Genomic DNA, 16,786 nt, shown 5'->3' with positions numbered 1-16,786 from the left:
TTAGGGGTGGGGGTTAAATTCATACAGCATAGTATCACGATGTTTTGCATTGCAACATTATATCGATTCATGGCCGCCAAGTATCGATATTTAGCGTTCTGACGGCCGTCAGTATTTTCGCTGTTGTTTCTTTTTCTAGAGGCTGTAGCGGGTTAACTTTAAGGAATATACTGGAGAAACTGGTATCATATGAAACTATAAAATCTAAGGATTGTGCGTCAGAATATCGTGTCGGGAAGTTGAGTGCAGTGAAGCTTAAAGTTGAGCAAAGTTTGATAAAATGCTGCAGTTGCTGTTGTCCATACATGTTTCAGTTCAGTTCAGTTTGACTGAATACTTTGTTGGTCAGTCTGTGAGTTCGACTCTCATTGTGGAGAAATAAAAAGACTAAAGATGAATAGACTGAGAATTTTCTCTTATTTGTTAAACAGTTACACCGCAATATATTGTATCACAATATTCACCATATCGCAAAATGCTTTAAATCACAATAATATCGTATCGTGACTCAAGTGTTGGGATAAAATCATATCGTGGGACCTCTGGGGATTCACACCTCTGATAATTATGTAGTAACAGAAAACCAAACCTGCAGACTCTTGAGCCCTGATGACACGTGGTTGAAAAACACTGGCCTGGCTAACAGCTATGCATGGTGGGAGTATTCAGACCAAGCCCTCTCTGCATAAGTCTCTGTACTAAAGTAACCCCGCCTCCCTCACCCGAAACCCCAACTCAAACAAGAACAATGCACATTGCTCGACCATTTTCTGCCCAGGCAAAATTAGACAGCAAGCAGAAATAAAAGACAATGGCTGACTGGAGTCTAGACTCTAGTGTTTAAATAATACTGACTTAAAAGTGAACACATCTGTGTCATTTTCCCAGCGTTCAGTCAGAAGACAATAGCGAGTGCAGTGCACCACCTCATGCTTCACACACCGCTACCGGTGTGTGTGTGTGCGAGTGTGTACAAGAGTGTGTGTGTGTGCATTTCTGCATTGTCCCAAACATTCTCATTGTCATGTCAGAATGCATAAACAACAGACCCCCCCCCCCAAAATGATTCAATGGTGAAATGATTAAAACAACTGAATAATGCAAACCCAAACAGAAAAATCAAACCAAATGAAATAAAAAAGTTGAAGAAGTAGGAAAGAATTTGTTTTAAAAGTGATAAAGAGCGACATTCATTCCAGTCTTTTAAAGGCGAGCAGGTTGCGTTTAAGTTTGTGCTTTAGGGGTTTGGTCCAAACCTTGCAGGCCACCCTATGTGGGCATTTCTTGCCAAGGCCCAGGGGAGGGGAGATAACTCGCAATAAACTGTACATATCCTTATAATGTATGCGCCCGCTGCAAGAAAAATACAAGGAGGGGAGGTTAGGTGAGGGAACACACAGAATACAGAGAGATCAAGAAATATAGAGAGCGGAGGAAGAAAAAGAGGAGAGAAGATGGTAGAGAAGAATAAAAAGGCAAGGGAAGAAGTGGAGAGAGCATTTATTTACACTGAGAAAAAGAAGTGTATGCATGCCCACACACATTACAGAGGGCAGAGGAGGAACAGGAGAGGGTCACATTCATCTGAACTTTGCACTTATTGTGCAATTTGAGAAAAAAGACAGAAAAGTTCAGACAGAAAGGGAGAGACAGATAGAAAACCCTTTGCTCAGGCAGGCCAGCTTTAACTGACCCACTTTCAACAGCTATTATCATGTGATGCAGATCCTGTTTCATCATTAAACTTCTCGGATGAGATCATGAATCCAGGCTTTTCCCCCGATTTGGGGCGGAAGAGAAAGTCAAGGGTTAAAAGTTACTTTACATTCAGCAGAAGAATGTCCAAATGTGTCTGATGTTTGCTAGCTTGGTTTTACGTCACATGTTCATGTATTGATTTTTGTATTTCTGCCTGTTTCTGTATGTGTGTGTGTGTTTGAGAGTGTGTGTGTGTGCCACTCACCAGGCGGCAGGGTCGTACTCGGCCCATATCCTTACATACTCGTCCAGGTGATGCGGCCCCAGGATAGACGAGTCTCTGGTCAGGTACTCAAAGTTGTCCATGATGACGGCCACGAACAGATTCAACATCTGGAACAAGGCAAACAAACTCATCGTTTTTCTTGTTAAGGTTAAATAATCTAACACAAATAAAAATCAGGGGATCATGAAATTCACATGCAAAAAAACCTTTTGATTGGGTTTGTTGTTGTAAATGTTGTTGCCCCTGAAGTTTCTTTAATGTTGAGAACTGTTTCTAATACACAAATGTTGCCTCAGCAGAATGAATCACAGCGGAAGTGTAGAATTTATTGTTTTTAAATGTTTTTAACAGGATCTAGTTATTCCAAACGCTTTATTTTTGGCTATGTTTTAAATGAGACATGTAGAATAAAGTGATTTTGACAGAAATATCACAATTTTAAGCTTGTTTTTAGTTACTTTTTTCTAATACAGACTTCCGTAACCTATTTTCCCTTCAAATAATGTCAGAAAGTTGAAATTCTGATGATAATGCCCATTTTCAGAGTTTGTTTCTATGCTAAATGGTGTATTTTTGGCGACCTTTAAAAGAAAACATACTTTTCAAACCTAAAATTTTTTGAAAGGATGACAACTTGGCTCAATGAAACACATTTGTCTGATTAGCCACATAACATGGAATCCAGGATTAATAATAAAAAATAATACAGAATTCTTAAAAAATAAAAATTCATAATAAATCCTCACTTTGAAGACTAAGAAGCAACACCAAGACATCAAAAAAAGAAGGGATTATTGAGAAATATATGATATTATTAATTTAGGTTTTTGAGTACATCCTCTAGCAGGAACAATTGGATTTGATACTAAAAAAATACATATAAATGCATGTTTAGTTAGTGAAATGGTTAAAGGGACATTCTGTGTTTTCTTTCTCACCAGGAAAGAGCAGAGGAAGATGAAGGAGACAAAGTAGGTGTAGGCAAAGGTGCTGCCACATTCAGGTTCTGTGTTCCCTGAGTCCTTGTCGCATTCCTTACCACCCAGACAAGCCAACATGATGTCATGCCACGCCTCGCCTGTCGCGCTCCTGCAGGAGGGAAAACACACGACAAAATATAAAAAGAGTGAGCAACTACAAGAAAGCATTGCATTGATAATAACGTGCAAGAAGTGGTCAGAATTTTAGATACCATGGAAGTAACATCTGACAACAAATAACTGATGTAATCACGGCAAAGTGTGGAAGTGCCCTAAACCTGCATTCTTTCTAGGGGCCAGCAGGGGGCGACTCCACTGGTTGCAAAAAGAAGCCTAATTGTTAGAAACTATGACAAAATGACCCACTTCTCATATCATTTTGTTTTCCTCAGTAAATGTTTGCCTCCTGAGTTTATATCAAATGCTAGTTTTAAGTCTTCTTCAATACAGCATGATGTAAATTTAGTAAAATTCAGCCCCATTAGAGTAAAATAAATCCTGGTATACTTCATATATTTGTATGTGTATATTCATATAGCTGTGAACTTGTTTAGGGTGTTTTTAATGTTTTCATCTTAGAACTTTGTCCTTTTTTACAGCATGTTTTCAGTGCATGAATGTGTCTTGTTCAGCTTTCTGTTGTACTAAAAGACAGCTTTTCCTTTTTTCTTGAAATGAACCCCATTTTTCGAAATTAATACCACAGTTAACATGAGCTCCGGACTCTAACACTAGCATTAGCTGGTATTTTAGCATCCTCCACCCCAAGTTCGCCTTCTTGTCCAAATATGCTCACCTCTGGCTCCCAAAAAACCTCCAAGATGGTTATGGCCAAAATGCCAAACTTGAGGCTTCATGATAGTCCACTAACCTTCCACTTCTTTGATAGAGTTTTTGAGAGAGGAGGTGCAAACGTTATGATATCGATGTGTAAAAGAGAGGGTTAAGGACTCACCTGAACAGCAGCATTAGGGCCATGATGAAGGTTCTGAAGTTATTATGCTCGTTGATGGCACTCTCTTTATCTAGTGACAAATTCCCAAACAGCTAAACGCACAAACAGTGGGAAAAGAAAGCAACCACATTACTGTAAATTCTACACTGATGGTGAAGTAACAACAGGAGCTGTGGTGTGGATTTTAAAATGTACATCACCAACCACAATCAACATTTTGAAGGATTTTTGAGGCTTTGCTGATTCACATTTACATCTGAAAATTACATAAAACTGCAGTTTAATGAAATATCTAAATTTGATGCATAACCAGCATCACAGTGTTGCCTACATGTTAATGCATCAATAGAGTAAAAAATAAACTAGCATTACAATGTGTATAACACTGACAGCAGCCATCGTTCCTGCAGAGAACTACGTTTAGTTTTGATACTTTTGCTGGTATTACTAACTTTTAATCCTCCTCTTATGTTCGTTTTTTCAGGAACAGCAATAACCCAGGGCATGTTTAATTGCCCAAAAGTGTCAGAAACTAAAAAAAACCTCAATAAACATTGTTTATATTTCATTAATAACTCCATTATTAACCATTTCAATCAATATTTAGTGCTACAGTGTTCTTTACCTTTCAAAGATCATGGTTCAATGGGGGTAATTCAGTCGTTTTTCATAAAAAATGCATCTTAAACATTTTTTAAGTACATTGGAAAAACCTACATATAAAATACAATGGTTTTACAATGGTTTTATGACATTTATTTCTTTATTATTTATTATTATTTTATTTTAGATTTTTATTTTTATGAATTAGCATAAAAGGTGGGTTAAAATTGTGGTATGGGTCGCAATGTGAATATTTCTTCCATCCATTCACATACATAAAAATACAATTTTACTGATGCTAAAAAGTCATATAACAACATATCAATTTAACAAATGAAAATACAAACCTGCATGCCGATGATGGCATAGATGAAGAAGAGCATGGCAATGAGCAGGCACACGTATGGCAGAGCCTACCAGAGAAGAAGAAGAAAGGAAGTGTGCATAAGAGTGTCTGTTGTGACTATATTTTTCATTATGTGTGTATCTGTAAATGACTGGATACCTTAAAGGACTGGACAAAGGTCCACAGGAGAATGCGGATGGTCTCTCCCTGTCTCAGCAGCTTGATAAGGCGAGCTGCTCTGAACAGTCTCAGGAAGCTCAAGTTGATGAAATTATTCTACAGCACAAAGGGAGAACACAGTCAGTCTCACCAAACACATGACACCTGCACGCACAACCTCCCTCTACCAAACACAAAAACCAAAAACAACAGCGGAAGAAAGAGAGGTCAAAGAGAGAGAAGGGAGGGAGGGGGGGATCAAACCCAACAAAACAACCAACTGCAAACATAACGGCTCTTAGAAGATACAAGTATAAATGGGAGAAAGACAGAGAAAAAGGTCAAAAGACAAAGAAAAGACGAAAGAAGGAAAAAGGAGAGGAAATAAGGAAAATCATAATTCAAAGAGTCTAAAGGTCATCATCCAATCTGGTACAGCAGAATGCTTTTTTTTTCTTAAAAGAACCAAATGCACTGATCTCTGGGGGGCAAGCAGGCCACACAAGATGGAGCACAGTGCACTGTGCCTGTCAACCACACACACGCACACGCATGCACACACACGCACACACACACACACACACACACACACGCACACACACACACACACACACACACACACACACACACGCACACACATTCTATATGGTCCAAAGAGCATGGCTTGGAGTTGACTGTGATACCTGCTTCTTTTAAAATGAATCAAAATTGTCCCAAATCTGGTGTCTCATCTGCAGAGAACAGCAGCCAAACTTGGTGCATTTTCACACTTGGGTTGAAGCTTGGAGTTTTTATCTCTATTTCATGGCACCTAAACACTGTCAGATTTCTGTACTGATCATGTAACATGACTGTCTGTCTTACAAAGAGGCACATTGAAGTTTTTGTGGTATGTACATTGAACTTGTGATCAATGACGGTTGGTTGCACGCTAAAAGGCATTTCACTATGAAGAATTCCTGGTCTTCAAACTATGTTTAGTTAATGAACACACATGCGAGAAGTGATCCAGCCAAATAGGAGGCATAAGATAGGAGGAGATAGGTTATCAACAAGAAGCTAGCGTTCAAGTTTATTTGCTGATTTGACAGTCGCTGCTGTCATTGCTGGTCAAAACAATTTTCACACCACAGGATTTGGACTTGATGACAGGTTTAGATATTATAATTTAAACTGGATATCTCTGCAGCATATACAGCGCATCGGTGCATCTCTCATGATCGTAACTTTGAAAATTCACAAATATAGATCGTTTTTGTTAGCAATCTACAAAAATGGCAAGTTTGGATGTCATTGTGTTGCTTATAATAGGTTTGGGAGCGTGCAACAGTGATGAAATTAAGAGAAAAAAAAAATAGTTTAAACAAATCTGAAATGTTTAATTATTACTATATGTCTTCTTTGAAGGTGTTGTTTGATTGTGATATGCCACAGTTTAAGGTATGGCTGGCTTACATTGTTTTTCCATAGTTTTGTGACTGAAGAACAAAAGCTTATAATTTTCTTGATGATTGCAAAACTTGCTGGTGTGACGCAGGTGACAAAGAGTGTTGAGGAAACATTATGCAAAACCGATCAGGGGGTTTGGAGCGACTCTGGTGTGTGAGAACTACCCTGCAGTAAAGCTTTTCTCTGCTGAACGCCTGAAGAAACAGACCTGAGTATCTAAACCAAGTGTGAAAATGCCCTTAAACACTACAACCGCTACGGTCTTGACCTGGATTCAGCCCAAAGAACGGCTGATATTTGTTGGCGGTTCTTTACAGTGTCACAGGGAGAATAATGTAATGTTCAACAGCCAAACTCCCCGGTGAGGCCCTGGCATTTTGTGGTTGACAGGCTTGGCAGGGAGAGGAGCATGAAGAGGGAGAGGAGGGAGGGAGGGGGAGGAGAAGGGACAAGCGAGCAGCCTCAGTGCAGGCATGGTTTGGCATGGCAGCATACTTTTTGAGGAAAGAACCGGCCTACATGCAGACCAGTCTGGCCAATGGGGCCGAGCACATACTAAGCTCTGATTCACACATTCACCTATGTGCATACCCTCATATTTTTGCAAAAAAAAAGTATGAACTGAACACTAATTGTCATCTAGTTGAAATGAGATGTTTGAGATCATCTGCACTACCCCACACAGATACTGTGAGCAGCAGTGTAGTCAACAACATCTTGAAGCAGTTTTCCTAATTTGGTGCATAAAACTATTGCCAGCAGCCAAATATGAACATTTTATCTGTCTTCTTAGGCAGCCCGTAAAAGGTGTTTTTTATTTTATTTTATCACAAATCCCCATGGGTGGAAAATTAGCTAAATGTTGGAGATTCTGGTGATAAATTTGACCAGGAAGCTTTTTCTTTCACTGTGTACAGATCAGACTAAGAGTAAAGTGAATATTATACTGCATCTATGTTAGAGCCCGACAGATATCGGTAGACAGATATTATCGGCCAAATTTGGCCTATTGGTATCGGTGTATATGCTGCTGTTATGAAAAAATGTATTCATGATATAAAATGCAGAAAATGTTGCTTAGATTTAGAAATATTGTTAGCTATTTATTTTTTAAGTCAGCAACTGACTGAATCTGAATAGTAATGATGTTTATTTAGCTATTTATTTTATTCCTATGTATTCTTTATTTTCTGAGTTATCATTTATAGAGTTGGCTGATGTATAGAAATGTTAAAATTATTTATTAATAATTAATAAATAATAATAAATAATAATTATTTTATAAAGATTTAAGAAGTAGCTTTAAGTACTGTTTTTAAGTTCAATTTTGAGGTATTTGTACTTTACTTGAGTATTTACATTTAACTTTATACTTCTACTCCACTACATTTAAATATAAATATTGTACTTTTTACTCCACTACATTTTCACTTCACTACATTAGCTAGCAGCTTTAGTTACTTTTCAGGTCAAGATTTAACAAAAAAAAATACATAAAAGCATCAATACAAATAATGTAATAATATATTTTGAATATATAAAACAATCTATGTGGGTCATTCTGCATAACGAATACTTTTACTTATGATACTTTAAGTACATGTTGATGTTGATACTTTTATACTTTTACTTAAGTAGGTTTTGAATGCAGGACTTCTACTTGTAGTGGAATCATTTCACAGTAAGGTATTAGTACTTTTACTTAAGTAAGGGATCTGAATACTCCTTATAACAATGTTAATTATCATTTTATAAAGATTTACTTTCAAGAAAGTAGCTCTCTGGGTACATTTGTAGACTGGTGAAAAATTGGTGCACAATCCACATAAAAAAGGTCTATTTTCATTCCAGCTCAAAAAAATATTATATCAGCCACCAAATCGGTGACCACTGATTTTCTCCCCTCTAGAATCGGCATCAGTCTCAAAAATCCCATATCGGTCGAGCTCTAACCATGTGCAAAACTGAACATGTTATCTAAGGTTTACTAGGGAATTACATACACATCTAAGTATGTGTATAGATGTATAATGTTAATAATGAACCTCTCTATGTCATTATGTCATCAAGTAAAAAATAATTTACTTTAAAAGGTCATCATCCAGGAAGCGCATGCACTGGGGTCAGGGTTGAGACTGGTCGTGGGGCAGTGGGTGGTTGGGGGGGGGGGGGGGGGGGGGGGGGGATGGCTCGGGGTACGCATGACCAATGAGGATGCAGCAGAAAGCTTTGAGAGATAAATTACAAACCAACCAGATTCTACATGTGCCAAGATGTAGAAAGATGAATGGGGGAGGGAGTTTATTTTTTAATTATTTTTTTTTTTGTAAGTTGTAGTACATTGTGAGTGGGTGAGAGACATTTTTGTGGGTGGGGGTGGGGTTGGTCGTGTGGTTTTTTTTTGGGCAGGGGGCATGGGGCGAAACGCACACCATCACCATCATTGTCATCATTATCATCATCATCATCATCATCACAGCACCACCACCACATGTCATGGCGCAGCACGGATGGAGAACACGATGAAGGATTTCATAGTGCATTTTGATTGGATGGATTTTTATCAGAGGAGGAGGGAGTGGGAGGGGCGTAGGGCGCCAACAAAGTAGAGAGGTTTTAAAGAAAGCATGTAAAGAGATAGAAGAGGAAGACGGAGTCATTATGGGTGTCAGTAAAAAGGCAGTGAAACACAACTTCAAGTCAACAACAACAGTTAGCGAGTGATCTGAGGTACAGTACGTTCAGCCCCTCTGTGATGGCAGCTCTGTGGGAAAAGGAACATTTTCAAGTCAAATCATCGACATTACAGCATAAGCATTTGCAATATTTGTGCATTGTTTCCTCCCCTTCCACCAGCAGGTATCTAAAGTGTCATATGTTTCTCTCTTTTTGAGTCAGTAGTGTTTTTGGAGCTTAATTGGGAACTACATTTCCTGTATTTGCATGAAAGAGAGTGTGCTCTCTGTGTCACCAACAAGTTTCCAACCAAAATGACAGAAGAGGTTGTGTGTCAGTACCACAAATTATGACACGTATGTAGGCAACGCGGCATGTGTTTAATGACAGGTATGTACGTGTCTCTTTTGGTAATTGTGTGTCTTTTTTTTAATTTTTGTCAATTTTTTGTTATTTATACATCTTTTTTTGGTAATTTTGTGTCTTTTTTGGTAGGTTTGTGTCTTTATCTCGCTGTCAAACAAGTGTCAAGGGTCCTGCAAAACCGAAACTGAAGGAGCTAAAAGACTCTGTGGAGCTGCAGGGATATTAACCACATTACATATCACCAGTTTGATCTATTATTGCAAAAAGTTTTCCAACCTAAACGACAGAAGAGGTTGTGTGTCAGTATCACAAATTACGTCACGTATGTACCTATCGCAGCTCTCATTTCACAACTCGTGGTACAGAAACGAATTCTAAAATAACACGTTGCACACTCGCACTCAGTTTCTGTGGAATTATGTTATAAAACCACTGACCTAGGTTTAGGGCAAAAAACTTCGCTATGCGTTATAAAAGACAGTTTAAACAGTAAATGAATGTACATAAAGGGGAGTTAGGTAGTTTCAAGGGCCACGTGACTACAGCAAGTTAAAAATCATTTACTTTTGTTTTCACATGTGATGCAAACCCCGCTCTTCTGGTTGAATGTCCGCCGTTTGTTCGAGCCATCCACTACCCCACCCTCCAACTGGATGTAGGAATACATCCCTTTTAAACTTTACTTGGCTGTCAATCACTACTACGTCAGCAAGATGGCAGCGGACGCAATATAGCGGAGGGTGAAATATGTAAATATAACTTGTTTTTCGCTGCCTGTAGCTCGTTTTTCGCTGCCTGTACACACGACCTATACTGACTTTTTTGAGGGGAGTACAGGCTGGTGTCATTGTATGGCATTTCCAGTAAGCCTAGAGCATGACTTTATTATTAAATGCTCACACTGAACCTTAACGTACAGAGACTTCTTTTCTCCTTGTTTGATTTGTTTGCTTTCTTAAGACCAGAACATCACTTTGCACATTTATTTCAGGTGTGTAGGAGAGGGACGGCTATACTTTCTAACTTGCAACAACACATTATTTGCAACATTTAGGTGCTAAACCTTCATCAAGCAAAAAAGAAACATTGCAATAGTGCAAATTAATGTATTTCTGCAAGTTAGACAGTGTGCAGCTGTCTTGAATAACATGTAATCACATGTTGCTCAAGACAGCTAGTCAGTTCTAACCTTAGCTTTGCTCTAAACCAGCAGGTTTGCTGCTCCAAGCTGACGGAGAATCAATCAAATGTCTGCAATGATCAGTTAATTGTTGGAAAACACCACTGGTGTCAATAAATGTCTGTTCAGACAGCTGAGATCTAAATTTAGCATGACCAACGTGGCCAGAGGGGTGTCTTTAATCATGTGAAAACACAGTTGTTTTGCAGCAATTAGCACACTTACTTTAAATAAAGTCAGTGTGAACGAGAGGAAGACTTCAGCACAGATCAGGGAGGTTTTGTTCATTCAAAACTGGAACAAATACAGTATCTGCACAACAGAGAGGGGCTGAACTTGCTGGTGAATTCCACAAACATTGAGTCTCATGTGTATCATCATGTTAAGATCATATGTATAGAATAAAACAGACTGATAGACATACAAACAACAGAACCACAGTTCACAGTGAGATAAACATGAGTGTGTTCACACACAGCAGCACAGTAAAGTCACAATCACTGATTGGTATAAATTGAACCCCAAACATTGGACTCCTCATGTCTGTTCTCCAGTTGCACTTACAGTGACTATGTGGGCTGTGATAAATGCAGACAAATCATTTGATCTATGAGTTTAAAGAAATCCTGCACACCAAACTAGAAGTTGGCAAATAGGTTGTGTGTTTGAAGAAAAGTTTTGAGAAAATATTGTCACAAAAAAAAATGCAAGTACCTACGACGGCGTATTACGGCCAAGTATGAAAAGGGGGAGGGGGGTAATATTAGTATATATTTTTCAGAGAAAAACCCTCTCCTCCGGGTCCGTATGTTTTCTAATTTTTCCATACTTGGCCCTAATACACTGTCGTAAATACCAGATAATTATTATCAGAGATTTTAGAGTTAAAACATCTGTAGACTAATGTTCACACACCATATAGACACACACATGTTAAATAGTTCTTGCAGGGTGCAGTTAGCTAATGTTCTTCTCTCTGTTTATCCCTCTGGCATCAGAAATGCATCCGCCTGTACCGTTTACAGTCTGACTGACAGCTAGATTATATATTGCCAAGAGTTAGATAAGAAGATCAATAGCACTCACATGTCTGTACTGTAAATACATGACACAACAACAGCTTAACAGTTAGCCTGGCTCTGTTGAAAGTAATAAAATCTGCCTACTAGCTCATTATTAACTAGGTTATATCTTGTATGTTTGATCCAAAGTGTACAAACTAAACACAACTAAATGTTGTGGTATGAGCAGGACTATTTTTATTGGCAGTCGAAGTGACTTCACTGCAAGTATTTCCCAACCTGTGTGTGTGTGTGTGTGTCTACATGGTGTGATGGAGACTGCTGTTAACTAATTGACTTGAAGGAAAAATCAGTCCAGAACTATTTTTTAAATCAGTTTCAGCCGCTTACCTGGTGGTTTTTGGGGATAGCAAGACAGATTTATAGACTTTATAAAGTTCTCTCCATGGAATGTAGAGATATATTTTCCTTGGCAAATAATCTCAGTGGTTGTCTCTAGTCATCTACAAATTTATCACATAAATTGGTCAAATCCAAATCATGATTTTAGGTGAAAGTTCTGCAGTATTTTGAGAGCTTTGAGAACTACAAACTGGGCTTTATGACCCTAATATAAGGGTGGTCAAGTTTACAATGACAATACAGTCAGGAGCTTCCTCTAAATGTATTACAAATGTATAATTACTTCAACCGGAACTTTTACTAAAATAAAACCAAGATCTATTAAAGGACTGGCTTATACATCAGACAACAAGGCTGATTTTTCCTTTAAGTCCACCAAACCCGTTTTATGTGACAAATCATCAACTTGTGTTCAGCTGCAACCATCAACTGAAGTGTCGTCTGAACCCTCCACAGCACTTACCCCTAGCTCTGTCACTAATATGTCAGTGATGCTTCCAAGGACGGAGACAAAATCAAAAATGTTCCAGGCATCTCTGAAGAAATTCTGTTGGGAAAGAGAAAGAAAAGTTACAGACGTTCGCCCAATGAGAAGATGTACAGAGGCGGTTAAGGTGGCCAGTTGCATCCTCCTGCAGCTGGAGCCATGGGACGGCAGTCAGGGACACGTCCCAGGCCAATGGTGGTGTTGTTTCTGTGGACGTAGGCTGGGAGGAGGCCGATAGCGTGACTGCTGTTCGACACAGAATGCTCTGGGTTTTTCAGGGACAAGAGGAACATGCTCTAGATCTGTCTACCAAAATAACCTGCTTTATAAATGTATAATGGGATGAAACAGTGAAGCATATAGACTGGGTCAACCTAGATAAGAACATGTGTGAAGGTGCTTGTGAGTGTTTGTGGATCTCCGCAGTCTTACCAGAGGGCCGAAAGCGATGACCTTGAGGACTGATTCCATGAAGAAGAAGGTGGTAAAAACGATGTTGAGGTTCTTCAGGACCTCGTCATACGTTTCTGAGGCTCCGTCAAACTGGAGACACAAAAGAGGTGGACAAAGAATGAGAGGGAGTTGATATGGCGAACTAGTTATTCTATTTAACCCTTAATAGGGCACTCATTGAAATACTTGCAAATTCCAAATTTCAACCCTAGATAATATTGGAGGATATTACATACTGCCAGAATGTGTAAAAAGAAAACATACAGACCCAGGGGAGGGGGGTAATATTTTGAGAAAAAAATTTACCAGATTAAAGTGGCAAATCTATGCAAAAAAATTGTGCAGATTTATGAGATTTAAAGTGGTGAATCTGCAAGAAAAAACTTGTTTTTTTCACCCTTTTCTTGTAAATCTGTGACTTTTTTCACGCAGATTTGCCACTTTAAATCTCTTAAATCTGCAATTTTTTTTCTTGTAGATTTGCCACTTTAACCTAGCAAATTCACAACTTTTTTCTCAAAATATTGAGAATCTGATCTTTGCTGATTAGCTGGAAGAAATCCATGTGGTTCTACGACCAAACAGAGAGACATAGAGACCCCATTTTGATATCCACTGAAGTTACCAAATATAGTTCTTCGCCCCATAAAGGGTTAAACAATCAGGAGCAATCACTTGGAGTCAATAAGTTCAATATTAATTCTCTTTTAGCTCTGTTTTTGTCTCTAACCAACTCCTGAAGGAAATATCTGCTGCCCTAAGTTCTGTGATGGGCAGAGAGTGTACAGTACTCAAGTTCTGTACTTAAGTACAAATCTGAGGTACTTGAACTTAACTTGAGTTTTTCCATTTACTAATATTCTTGTACTCCCCTTCATCTCAGAGGCAGATATTGAACTTTTTATTGCACTGAATTTGTCTGACAGCTTTAGTTACTTTTTCATCTGTGGTGGAAGAAGTATTCAGATCCTTTTTACTTAAGTAAAAGTACTAATTCCGGATTGTGAAATTACTCCACTACAAATAAAAGTCCTGCATTCATGACTTACTGGAGTAAAAGTACAAAAGTATCAGCATCAAAATGTACTCAAAGTATCAAAAGTAAAAGTACTCGTTATGCAGAATGGACCCACTCAGATTGTTATTTATATATTTCAAACATCGTATTGGATTGTTATTGTGGTTGATTTTCTAAAGATAGGGCTCATTTTAACTACTGAATTTACTGATATGAGGTATAATTAAAAAAAAGTCTTATCACCTTAAGTGAATCTGTTTTTCATGTTAAATCTGAACTTGAAAAGTAACTAAAGCTGTCAGCTAAACACAGTGCAGTAAAAAGTACAATATTTGCCTCAAAATGTGGTGAAGAAAAAGTATAAAGTTAGATAAAATGGAAATACTCAAGTAAAGTACAAGTACCTCAAAACTGTACTTAAGTACAGTACTTGAGTAAATGTACTTAGTTACATTCCACCACTGCTAATACAACCCCACTTCAAAAAAACTCAAATATCAATTTAAAGCTGATCTGCAGAATGATGTGCAGATCTTTTTCATTAAGGACTGAGTATATTACTTCAGTAGTGGTGCTGTTAAATCACACCTTATCTGGAAAATGTTTGTGTTGCTACAGTGTTCAGACTTGTACCTTCATCATGAGGACGATGGTGTTGAGCGCAATCAGAGCCATGATGCTGTACTCGAAGGGCGGAGACACCACAAACTGCCACATGCGATACTGGAAGCTCAGTTTATTCTTCGGCATGTGACGAGTCAGAGGTCTGGCGTTGATGGCGAAGTCTATACAGGCTCTCTGCAGAAGGAAAAGAGTAGGAGAGAAGAGTTTCAGATGCACTCCTTGAACTCTTTTCGGAGCTCTAAAAATAAAGAGGACACACTAGATATCTCGACCTCTGCAGTCCTCCTCACCTCATTCTTTTCTAAACTGTAGTCCTCCATCATCTTGTCGCCCTGTTCCTGGAAGGTGATGATGATGAGAGCCACAAAGATGTTTACGAAGAAGAAGGGGAAGACAACGAAGTACACCACGTAAAAGATGGACATTTCCATCCTGTAACCTGGGCTAGGGCCCTGATTCTCATAGGTGGAGTCCACTGAGTGCTTTAACACCCTGCAAGAGGAAGAGAGAGTTGAAAACAAAAGGATAAAAAATTAGTTTTGGGTGGGGGAAAGTTTGTGGTCAAAACAGATAAATTAAAGTCATACTAGGCAGAAATTGTCACTTTCTGTTTGTTAACACAATATCTGAATTTGGCCCCTCAGCTAAATAAAAGTGAAAGCAGAGACAGTTTAACGTAGTTTTTGTCCACTTGACCTTTTTGTCTCACTATATATGTATTTTTTAAATGCGGTGTCTGCTATTTACGTAAGTCTGTGCCCAAAGGGTGACACCAAGAAACACCCCAAACATAGAAAAATTTTAATTTAAGAAGGCAGGTGTGAGAGTGATAATTTTTGTTTGAGTCCTGTATTGCATACATTTAAATCTATGCATTATCATTTTGTGTATCACTTTTTATTTGACAATTAAAAACATGAAATTCCGTCAAATCTGCATAAAAATAATTTGTTCACCAACAGTAAGTACACATTGGTTTAATACATATATGGAATAATTTAAATATATCTATTTGTAACACTAAATGTATAGAAATTGCTAGTCAGTAAATATGTCATTAATCAACAGCCTGGTTCAGTTTCACAATTATGCTTTAAATATTATTTTAGATTAGATATTTCTAGATATTGCAATCATAAAATATCTTACAATTTTAATATTTATTTTATTGATATCTAGACTTTTTGGGCTATCACAATTATTTAAAATGACTGCATTTTTTCAATTACATTATAAATAAATACAAAAGCAAAATCATGTAAAATTACAAAATGTTTTTACACAATTTTTACACTAACAAAGCCCCAGTATTTGGAAGTTTTAAGTAGGATTTATAATTGGAGAATGTGTTACGAACAAGTAGAGATATCCGTGTATGTGTGTGTTTGTGTGTGTGGGTGCATCCCACTCACTGCGGCCACCCCTCTCCAGTGGAGACAGTGAAGAGGGTGAGCAGGGCCCAAGCCACGTTGTCGTAGTGGAAATCGTACTTCTTCCACTCCCGCTTCTGAGCTTTAACCTCGTCTCTTTCATACACCAAGTACTCGCCCCTGAAGGAACAAACACAGGGTTTAACAACCAAAACACAGTACAAGTGTCACTCAGTAAAAACAATCAGAAATGGACGTGCAGGAAAGCCTCAGCCTGTTTCTATATTATATCTGACACAATGAGAAGTTGGGGTTATGTTGTGTCCAGTCTGACAGAGTGACATTTCTCATTGAATAACAGTTTTTATTAAAATTCCCAGCAAACTCCTCTAGGTGGCAGCATCTGCACAACTGAAACACCTGACCAAGGGACTAAGTGATTTATATTTTTCTCATTAAAATAAATTAAAATCCAGCACATCACTGAGTTTATCTGTGGCACTGTGAACACATGCATTGGTTATTATGATACTTCAAGAGTATCATACTGTACAAAAAGACAGTACTGCATGTACCCAAGCACTAACAATAAATATTTCATGGTAAAATATTATGGTACTGAGTGAAAAAGAAAAATACTTGGAGAAATGACAGAACATAACATAATACCGTTAATTATTTTTGGCACTTCACTGAAAACACATACTGTCCT

General features: G+C 38.1%; 1 protein-coding gene across 1 annotated transcript in view; it reads right to left on the bottom strand.

Annotated features, from left to right (window-relative positions):
* Positions 1 to 16,786, bottom strand: part of cacna1ab (calcium channel, voltage-dependent, P/Q type, alpha 1A subunit, b) — a 158,990-nt gene that overhangs the window by 40,890 nt on the left and 101,314 nt on the right. Inside the window, exons 28-38 of the mRNA XM_059332310.1 lie at positions 16,117 to 16,254; positions 14,995 to 15,196; positions 14,714 to 14,878; positions 13,042 to 13,152; positions 12,586 to 12,669; positions 5,028 to 5,144; positions 4,870 to 4,935; positions 3,920 to 4,011; positions 2,923 to 3,073; positions 1,964 to 2,091; positions 1,257 to 1,353 (exon numbers count right to left, since the gene is read on the bottom strand). Coding sequence (XP_059188293.1) covers positions 1,257 to 1,353; positions 1,964 to 2,091; positions 2,923 to 3,073; positions 3,920 to 4,011; positions 4,870 to 4,935; positions 5,028 to 5,144; positions 12,586 to 12,669; positions 13,042 to 13,152; positions 14,714 to 14,878; positions 14,995 to 15,196; positions 16,117 to 16,254 — 1,351 coding nt within the window. The remainder of the gene's footprint in view (positions 1 to 1,256; positions 1,354 to 1,963; positions 2,092 to 2,922; positions 3,074 to 3,919; positions 4,012 to 4,869; positions 4,936 to 5,027; positions 5,145 to 12,585; positions 12,670 to 13,041; positions 13,153 to 14,713; positions 14,879 to 14,994; positions 15,197 to 16,116; positions 16,255 to 16,786) is intronic.

This window comes from Centropristis striata, chromosome 1, assembly GCF_030273125.1.
Source record: "Centropristis striata isolate RG_2023a ecotype Rhode Island chromosome 1, C.striata_1.0, whole genome shotgun sequence".
Lineage (NCBI taxonomy): Eukaryota > Metazoa > Chordata > Actinopteri > Perciformes > Serranidae > Centropristis > Centropristis striata.
This window is presented reverse-complemented; position numbering and strand designations above follow the sequence as displayed.